The 9698-nt window shown below is 38.6% G+C and overlaps 1 protein-coding gene across 3 annotated transcripts in view; it reads right to left on the bottom strand.

The window, feature by feature from the left end:
* Positions 1-9698, bottom strand: part of cpne5a (copine Va) — a 90232-nt gene that overhangs the window by 70711 nt on the left and 9823 nt on the right. For all 3 annotated transcript variants that reach the window (XM_014019812.1, XM_014019821.1, XM_014019827.1), the window contains exons 2-3: positions 5059-5099; positions 4154-4200 (exon numbers count right to left, since the gene is read on the bottom strand). In XM_014019812.1, the coding sequence (XP_013875266.1) occupies positions 4154-4200; positions 5059-5099 (88 nt within the window). The remainder of the gene's footprint in view (positions 1-4153; positions 4201-5058; positions 5100-9698) is intronic.

The raw sequence follows: 9698 nt of genomic DNA, 5'->3' as shown, positions 1-9698 counted from the left end.
GTATTTTCACTTTTGTCCTTATGGCAACAGCAGGGGAAAAAAAATCAGCCCTGATCAGCCATCCAGAGCAGTGTGCACTCCTTCCCCTCTGATACRCGCGACAAGAAAAAACTGTGAGCAGGAGTGTCAAGAAATCAATCTTGGTAAAAAGATTACCGTCGATGAGTTTGAAGTAAGGCCAGGCTTTGCTTGAATTCCTGCAGGGGGTAGATTTGTGTCAACTCCTCGGTAAGTGAAAGTGGTAGGCAGAGGGAACGCTGTCGCTAACTGGGGGGAAATTTACAGAGGAGAAGGCTGCAATTTAGGACTTAAAAATCGTGCTCTAACAGATAACGAGGTGCTACTGCCACTTAATGTGTTAAACTGAAATTCTGTCATGGGGATACACAGAATTTGGAGCTGAAAAAAAGTGCAAACACAAACTATCTGTGGCATTTTCTAAGATACCCCCAGCCGATGAGGAGTTTGATTGACTGGGAGTCAGAGTGGGAGTTGAGACCATAAAGGAGTAATAGGATTTCAGATGGCTTGGTGGCACAGTGAAAGGTGCTTCAACCATCCACATACAGACTCGGGACAGCCAACACACATTACCACACAGAGGGGTAAAAGAGGTGCTTAGCTTTATCAATGCTGCACAGCTTGACTCTGCTGCTTAGCCCGCTGACATCTGCTCTGAAAACACAGGACCGTATCTCTTTCAGGGACACACATCCGGCCTGAACCCACAGTTTCTGAGCTCGAGGTGGAGCACTGGAACCAGCGGTGACAGGTGTGGGAAGCCACTTCACCCATTTTACGCCCATCTGCATTTGCATCATAATCTGTCAGCTTTAACTGTACCTGCTAGCTATACTTTGCAGAATGGGCTTAAAAGACAATCAAGACCAGAACTCAAGCATTAGCTGTTCTTCAGAAACATATTTAGGGTGTTTTCACACAACAGAATCACCACCGGTTTAAATCGAGGTTCAATGCAACACCTACCTCACACCCTGATTAACTCGCCGTGTGAAGTCTTTCCAGGTCTTTTTTTTTCTTTTCATTTTAACATTTAAAAGGCCCTTCAGGGAAAGCAGATAATTTGCACCATTTTCTTAACAAAAAAGAACATTTCAAACTCCAAACACATTTTTAATCAATTGTGTTGTGGAACTAGAACTTCACACAAAAACATTTAAAGCAAATGCTTTTACTACAGCACTTTAAAAAAGTTACAAAACAAACATTTTTAATTTCTATTATAAGACAGTAATCGGCAGTTATCACTGATTTATTTAGGACAAAAAAAACAGCAGCAACTAATATTGTTATACGGTGAAAAATGAGTGCTGCATGAGTGTTGTTCTAAAACACTAATCCACATTCTTTAACATGTTTCTATTCATTTATAAAACAAATTAATGCACATGTCGAGTCATTTTTTTATCCTTAATTAGTTTGCTGTTCTTTGTTTAACGTAGAGCTTGAAGACGTTGTGAAACTGCAGCCATCAGACTCTCACCATGATAAACGTATTGTGTTTGGTAAAATTAAGGTCGCGGCTCAGAGAGGCCCGTTTGTTTATTTAGCTGAAAATACTTTTTCAGCCCGTAGGTATTCTTTGGATTTATAGACTCTTGAATGGTTTTTATCTTATTAGTCAGACACCTGTTTCTGCAAGAGCTCTGTTGACTGAATCATGTCTGATATAGTTGTTTCATCTGAAATGTCTGCTGTTGTTTCACACACAGAATATCTTTGTTTTGCAGGGTTGTGGGGTTCACTGGTGCCCACCATCAGCAATGTGCAAGAGGCAGGGACACCCTGGACAAGTCCATCACAGGGACACATGGAGACAAACAACCATTCACATTCTCACTCACATACTGACATTTTAGAGATCCCAGTTATCCTAACGTGTGTTTTTGATCTGTGGGAGGAATCTTCTGGAGTAAACCCCCRTGCGCACGAGGACTTCACACAGAAAGGTCAAAGGTCAGGATATGATCTTGTCCAGCGTTTTTGCACATTCTGCTTTCTGGGTTTGGTTTCACTCCTCCTTGTGTGTCAAAAATTCTTTATTTTTAAAAACTTTGTCAGTAAACAAGCGCTGTCACGTTCTAAAAACACTCTAATGTTTAATAATCACAACTTTGTGCAACTCAAAGTGTGAATTTCACTTACAAATTTGTTTCAGTAGACAATCTGAAAAGAAGCTTTTAAAATGCAACAAAACACTAAACCCAGTTACTGCGAGAGTCGAGTTTCTCCACATTAGGGTGGTTGCATGTCAGCGTGAGCTTGTTTTGAAAGTGAAAGGCAGTGAAGAAATGTGCTCAGACAGATGGAACAAAATTACCCCTGATCAGGCATCGAGAGTAAGATTTATCTGAGCGTAGTTCATCATGTTCAGCGTCTCAGAAGTGGAAACAAAGACCCCTCTGATGCGAGTAAAAAATGTTCTCTCACCATCCCGTCTCTGCAAAGTTAACAGCTGTGAGCCTCACTTAGTGGGTGCAATTTCTGGAAACATTACAGCGCTTCGTGTGATCAGGTAAGTGGAACAATACTGCTGATTTCCTGGGAGAAGTTGTGTTGTTTTTGTTGAAGCGCGGCGCAGATTGTGTTGCACCTTACAAGAGTAGCCGGCTCAAAAACAGGCAGCAGCATCAGTCAACACCTTGCTTAGAAAAGCTGCTGCTGTCTGCTTCTGTCAGTTTTGCTGTTAATTTTAGTGCTTGGCCTCTTTGAAATACAGTTGGCAGGATCTACTTTGGTGAAAGCCCAAAATTACAAATTAAAAAAGTAAGAAGCTATTCTCTCTTGTTCCTGATGTGCAACCAGAGGAAAAACATTTGTAGTACATTACTACTTTAACAACCCGACAGTGCGCCTGCTTTCTGAGGATAGGAGTTTTGCGCTGAGCTGATTTTGTGCAACTTTTGCTCAAGTGATCATTGCACTTTCCTGTTGAACAAAATAATCAAGCGTACAATACAATCAAGCACCAAACGAAGCCTGAAATATGTTTACTTCCTTCCAGCACACGAGGCTTCACTGATTTTTGTAGCAGCTTTTAATATGCAAACAATCTATGCAGGTAATTTAAAGACAAGCTCAGTCAGATTTTCTCATGTTACACCACCAACAGAGCTGTTTGACTTTACGTGACCTCAAACCACACAGAGCTACAGCAGCTGAGTGCAGCCAGTTCATTTCTGCAGCTCTCCGCACAAATTAAATTAAAATAYATCACAAAACTGTGGTGGTGGTCATGATTTATGAGTTATAGTTCATTCAAATCAGCATGACAGAAGGGAGTAAGCTTGATATCTACACGAGAAAAATAAGATTTTGCTCATTATCTTCTATAAATTAAAGAAACCTTTGTCAAAGTGCTACTTTGTCACATGAAACCTGTGATATGTTTGAGGCTTTTCAAACTCAACTGTTTAAACACACATAACCCTGTTGATTTTAACAAACTTACCTCATGAAGCTGATGGAAGTTTGCTGAAAAAAAATGACAGCATAATTGTTTTTCCAAAACATCCTCATTTTAGAAGCCATGATTTTCCCAACATTGGTTAAAACTGCAAACAGCTTTTTGCAATGAGGTGTCTCTATTTAAAACTTGTGCTACGAGGGAAGTCCAACAGGATGGCACTGGTCAATAAAATGCTATGAGCATGAAACCAGAAGCCACATTTCATTGAGTGTGTCCAAAACAGCTCAAACTGTAATGTTCAGAGAGTACATTTTAGCTTTCCAAAAAGCTCAAATAATAATGATAACAGAACTGGGCAAATATTTCAAGTTTCTTCGATTCCATCTGCTCTGAGTTTATGTATGACCCATCTGCCTTACTGCAGATTTATTGGCCTCTTTGGTCTAATTAGGTCCCACTTCCAGCCCTGGGGGGAGTCTGGTGCAGAGCAAAATCTTTAAAGTTATGTGTAACTGCCCCCCTAATCAGTCAGTCAGTCAAAGCTAACACAGTACTGACCGTTAGTGTTCACCGGGTCGATCAATTTGCTCATGATTGGCACACAGCATTTACCTTGAGAGAGCAGAGGGGATGACGGGGGGTGTAAACAGAAAGTGGGCTGTCATGGAGACGAGCCAGACTGATTGAGTTGTGTTGACAGAGAGAACGGCTGTGATCTCTTACCTCTCTCCACTGTTTGGACTCTGCACCCTGGGTGTATAGCACGACCACTGAGAGGTGAGGTGATGGTGGATGGGAGGGAAGAGGGTGTGTGTGGGGGGGGAGAAAAAGCATAAAAGCATAAGAATAAACTGTCAAAGACAAGCAGCCTGAATCTTCAAATGGTGTTTGTTTTATTCCTTCGCTGCTGACATTTATCATCAATTATCCTGCCACGCCCTGACAGCATAATGAAGTGCCGAGCTTGATGATTAATGGTGAGTGACATCCGCATGCACAGAAACAAAGCTCTACGAAAGACAAAGAGCTCGAGGAGCACGAGACTCTCTAAGCTCTGCAATCAAAACACAATTTCCTGATGGGTGGGATTCTCCTGATTTCTGTTTGATTTTGCAACTTTAAACAGCTGAAGCAGGTGAAGCTTACGTGACCTGTCATACAGCCTGAGACTCAGCTTCAGGCATGTACTAAACTGGGTGCGTGTGATATTTTCCCCCTGGCTTATTTACACAAATGGCTTATACATATAAAAAGAAAAATCTCCTCCCTTCTCCGTTCAGCAGAGAATATAACACAAAAAAATGTCTTTATGGCATTTTCCAATTTCTCAAACCAAAAGATAGCCATTTGTATTCAGGGGCTGGTGTTTATACCCTGCATACATTATGGTACTTTAGCTCACAGCAAGGAAAGGTTGTCACATTATTGTGCAAATGATATGCCATTATTGGAGGAACACTTTGAAAGAGCAGAGTAAACTGAATTAAACTTAAGCTCAGCAAAAGCTGAAAGCTGAAAGCAAAGCAATGTAAAGGGGAGAAAAGGGTTTTCAAAGAATTGTACTCTTTGTAATATTAGAATCATAAATAACCATTAAACTGTAATAAAAATGAGTAAACTGAACTTACATGGGTCTGATTTGGAGAAAGTGTCCCTGTCCAAAAGATTCCTGTAAGAGAGAAGAAAAAAGAAAGTATTTAAAAAATCTCATTTCCATCAAATCACGTCCAACAAATCTATAAATGCAGCATACAAGTTTGGTTTTCACACAAATCTAACTACTTCTCCTTTCATCACAAAATGCCATGTTTGAAGAGCTAGAGAGTAAATTGCATGGTAATTCACAATCACACTTATTTCACATAAAACACACTGCCCTTGAGATTCAATTTCCAAGTGCGCAGAAAAATAAGCACATTAAAGGCCGGTGAAAGGACGCAGAGGACACAGGGAAAGATGTGAATTATGTACAAATTTATTTCCTTTACTTGTATTGAAGGACAGACAATTACACATATGGATAGTTGTTGTAAATCTTATCAATGCAGTAGCTGTGTGGAATAATAATTAAAYGATCATCTACTAACTAGACTATAGAAACAGCTAAAAAAAAGACTAATTAAAACATACAATCCAACTGGACACTTAATAGTTTTGTTTGAATGGCGTTGCTTAATGAAACGTTGGTATATTGAGTTCATTAAGTCTTAATTAGTTACTTAAAGTCAAATGTTTTAAGCTTGCTGGTTTATTGTGTCATTGTGATTACACAACAGCATTTCAACAAATTGCAGGAATTAATTATTTCAGTCAAGACGGGAGGTTGAATATTACACTAATTTGAGCCATTGTGTCCTAAAATTCAAAAAAATTAAATAAAAAGTTGTTTTGTAATGCTGGAACAGAACATTTGAATGTGTGAGAAGTCCCTCAAATTGCTAAGAGGATTTTAATTAGAGCTGCAAGAATAATTGATCAAAAAGTAAATGAACAAGTATCCTGGTGATTACTCCAGTCAGTAACTGAAGTCCTTTTAAAAGCAAAAGGCARAAATAAAACAATCTTCTTGCTGGAAATGCTTCAGGCTGTGCCAGAAGCTAACTGCTATTTGTGGTGATAAATAACCACAGAAATCTATGTCGATAACCATCTAATTAAATATTTAAGACAACAAAAAGGTTTATTTTTTGAAAAGTGTTTGCATAAATCTTTGTGATTTCAGTTGTTTAGAGGTGACAGCTGTAGGAGTCAGAAAGAGTGAACGTGTTATGTGTTGTCATCACACGTGCCCACGCAATCACAAAATTTGTGCATCATTGAGCCCCGTGAGAGACACAAGCAGAGCAGTGGGAAGTTATTTTATCACCCAGGGCTTGCTCAAGGACACCACAGCATGTGGTCATGGCAGGAAACTGAGCCGGTAACTACCCCGTCCCAAGACAGCTGTTCTTCCACAACCACCCTGGAAATTAACTCTATTTCTCCAAACTGAAGTTAGCCATCAACAACAGGTAAGACATCACATCAGACCACGTGTCAAATTGAGGCCCCCGGGCCAAATCAGGCCCTTGTTGACATTTTATCTGGTCCCAAATGTATTMATTYAAATGTGAAATAGTTTTATGGTTTCTCTTATTTAGCACATTCTTCTCGCAACACTAACAACACCAACTTTCAAGCCCAAAAAAAACAAGTTTGAAAAGAGTTTTTCTGTTTTATTACTTGATTTGCTGGATTGTGATAAAATGCGTCTCTAAGATATAATGGATGAAAAAGTTTAAATTCATGTTCTAAATGCTAAATAAMAGTATTTGGAAAAGGTCRTTTATATATCCTRGTCACCACCTGCTCAGCCTGCTGGTACAGGAACATTRAGAGTTGCACCAACAGACTCAAAAACAGTTTCTCCCCATGGACCATCCAGACTCAGGACACCAGCCAAACACACTATACCAGGGGTATAACCAGTCTGCCATTACACTAAGTTGACTCTCTTAAAAGACTGATATGAGTAAATGTAGGTAATGTAAGAGTAAAACAAAAACTAGACAATCTGCTTTACCTTTACATAAAACTAATACATTTTAAAAATCTGTATTATGTAGAGTTGTTTCTATATGCAATAAAATGACTTCATATATTACACAGATTCATAAGGATGATTCTTTTAAAAGATAGCTGAAAGTGGCAATTCTTCAGAAGATGATCTTAATAATATTCAGTGTATTAGATATTTGTTTAGCTTGCATTTAGTATTTTTTGTACTAATATTTGTATAATTGATTGTATTACCAATTTTATTGTTATGTCATTGTGATGTTATTGTTAATATGATGTTTTTATGTGGACCCCAGGTAGAATAGTTATTGCTGAGGTAATAACTAATGGGGATCCTTACTAAACTAAATAAAACTAAACTTAACTTTAAGTGCAATAACTACTTTATTGTTGGTTTTGTTGCTGGTTTTTCAGGACTGATGTCCTTTGTGCATTAAAGCTTTAATTCATGCATGTATAATTTGTTGGGGTATTTGTTTTACGTCATTGTGTAAATGTAGTGTTGATGTTGCAGTTGTCTTTCATGTCTTTCTATAAAACAATCAGCTGAGGCACTTTCAGTGTCATTGTGCAGGCTTGTGCAGTTAAAATAAAGAGTATTCTATGCTATAAGAATAAGTTGTTTTCTAACAGTTTTTTTTTTTTTCATTTAAAATTGACAAACTGGCACTTGGCTTGGACCCAGTTTTGAATCTTGGCCCACTTGTGTAGCTGAGTTCGACGTTCTTGTTTTTTATTGCTGAAGCTTTCAGAGATTCCTTCAGTATATCAAACCCACAGACACGTCTTGTTCCTGGTATGAGATTATGAGCAATAACCTGCAGGTATAGAGGTTAAAAAGTACTTTCCCCTTTAGAAGCCAACAGGATTTTAATAAATATGAATGAGCGTTCAGGGCTGAATCCAAGCAATAATATATCACTCGTGAACATGTAATTTAACATTCCTGGACATAAAACCGTCTGTCTCAGCGTTTCAAGGGGAGAAGACAGATGCAGCCTCGGTGAGCATTAGCCTTGGGCTGACCTGACAACAGTTGGAAAATTGTCAGAGCAATTACGTTGGGGATAACACAACCATTTGTGACTAAACGTCTCTTTGTAGCCACCTGTTACTGTCTGGTGTCCATTAGCTTTAAACAATTAGCTTGCCCATCTCCTTACTCTATCTCCCGAAGCAAAGAACGGATCACTTGGAGGGAAGAATAGCTGGAAAACATGACAATCTGTCACTCGTTTGGCATACTTAATTTACAACGCTCAATTTGTTGGGCCTCAATTAGTTTTTCCAGAACATTTTTACTCCACCAAGAAGTTATAACCAAGCCAAAATACAAGGAAATGCAAATGAATCTCTTGTCTTATTGTGCACATGGTCAGAGTACATGTATCTATGCCAAACGATGCATATGAACTTCTCCAATAGTCCATCTGTTTTAACTAAAGTAACACTACGTTACAAACGTTAACAGGTTTTTTTCCCTCCACAATCCCCAGAGGAAAAGGATAAGATCATTATCCTGAAAGTTACAGAGGAAGTTTGTTGATGAAGATGAAGTTCACGGAAAGTAGGACAAACATAATTAGATCCAGGAACTGTTCATTCCCACCACATTTCATGCATTAGACTGTTTCAGACCATGCCACTCTACTCATCACCAGGACCACCTTATTTAACAAATAAAAATGACCTACATTTTATCATTTCTGTTTTTCTTATTTCACAGTCTCAAGTACAACTCTGAAAGCCTTATTCCATTCTCTTGGTCATTTAATTATTTTCTTAACTTATCTGGAGTACATAATTAGTTACAAACCAAACAAACTTACGTACACTTAGGGAGCTACTTAGAGAAAAAAAGAATGAAGAAAAATATATCTAATGCTGTTTTTAATCAGTCTAATCATCCTTAAGTGCTTTTAAACCTAAGTGCTTAAACTGAAGACAATTGGACTTGCTTATTTGGTTCTTGGAGACATTTTGCTTCTCTTTCAAAAGGCTTGATTAGCTCTAACAAACTGTTGTAGGGACGTTTTATCGTACTGAAAGTAAAACAATAAATAGAACAGAGCAATTTATATAAAAAAACTACAGGTGCCAAAATCTGTAAACTTATACTGACCTATAGATGTRCCAAAATCACCGAAATGATGATGGATAAAGCAGCAGAATTGATTTTAAGGGCTTATTTATTCCAACACGTGTTGTATTTATTTACAATCAGAGTCTGTTCCCTTGGGTTGTGGGGCTAAAAGTCCTGCCTACTCCCTTACACATGGTGGTGTTTTCAGACATGAAACACTGGATTACAGCTAAATGTGTTACAAACATAATTTCTGAGAATTTAAGAGCTACATGTTGAGATATTAAAGGGGCAATATCATAAAATCAACTTTTTTGAGTTTTATATCATGTTATAATGTTATACTGTCATGAAAAACATGCCCAAAGCCTTGCTTTGACTCATTCATGCATGTTTGAGAAATCCTGCAGTGTTTTTAGGCAGCCAGACTGAGGAGCAAAACAACAGGTGGAGACCAGAAACACCTTTTGGGACCAGAAACACCCCCTGGGACGTGTGTTTAAGCCGAACCTCCTCATGGCAGAGAACACCCCCACCCCACTCCCCACACACCCCGCCCATGACTCCTGCAGGCTCTTGTGTGAAAGTGAAAGTGAAAGTGAAACCTAACTGTCTGCTGAGCTCTCA

Source organism: Austrofundulus limnaeus, unplaced genomic scaffold (genome assembly GCF_001266775.1).
Source record: "Austrofundulus limnaeus strain Quisiro unplaced genomic scaffold, Austrofundulus_limnaeus-1.0 Scaffold3, whole genome shotgun sequence".
NCBI lineage: Eukaryota > Metazoa > Chordata > Actinopteri > Cyprinodontiformes > Rivulidae > Austrofundulus > Austrofundulus limnaeus.
The sequence above is the reverse complement of the archived record's forward strand: the minus strand, read 5'-3'. Positions and strand labels throughout refer to the sequence as shown.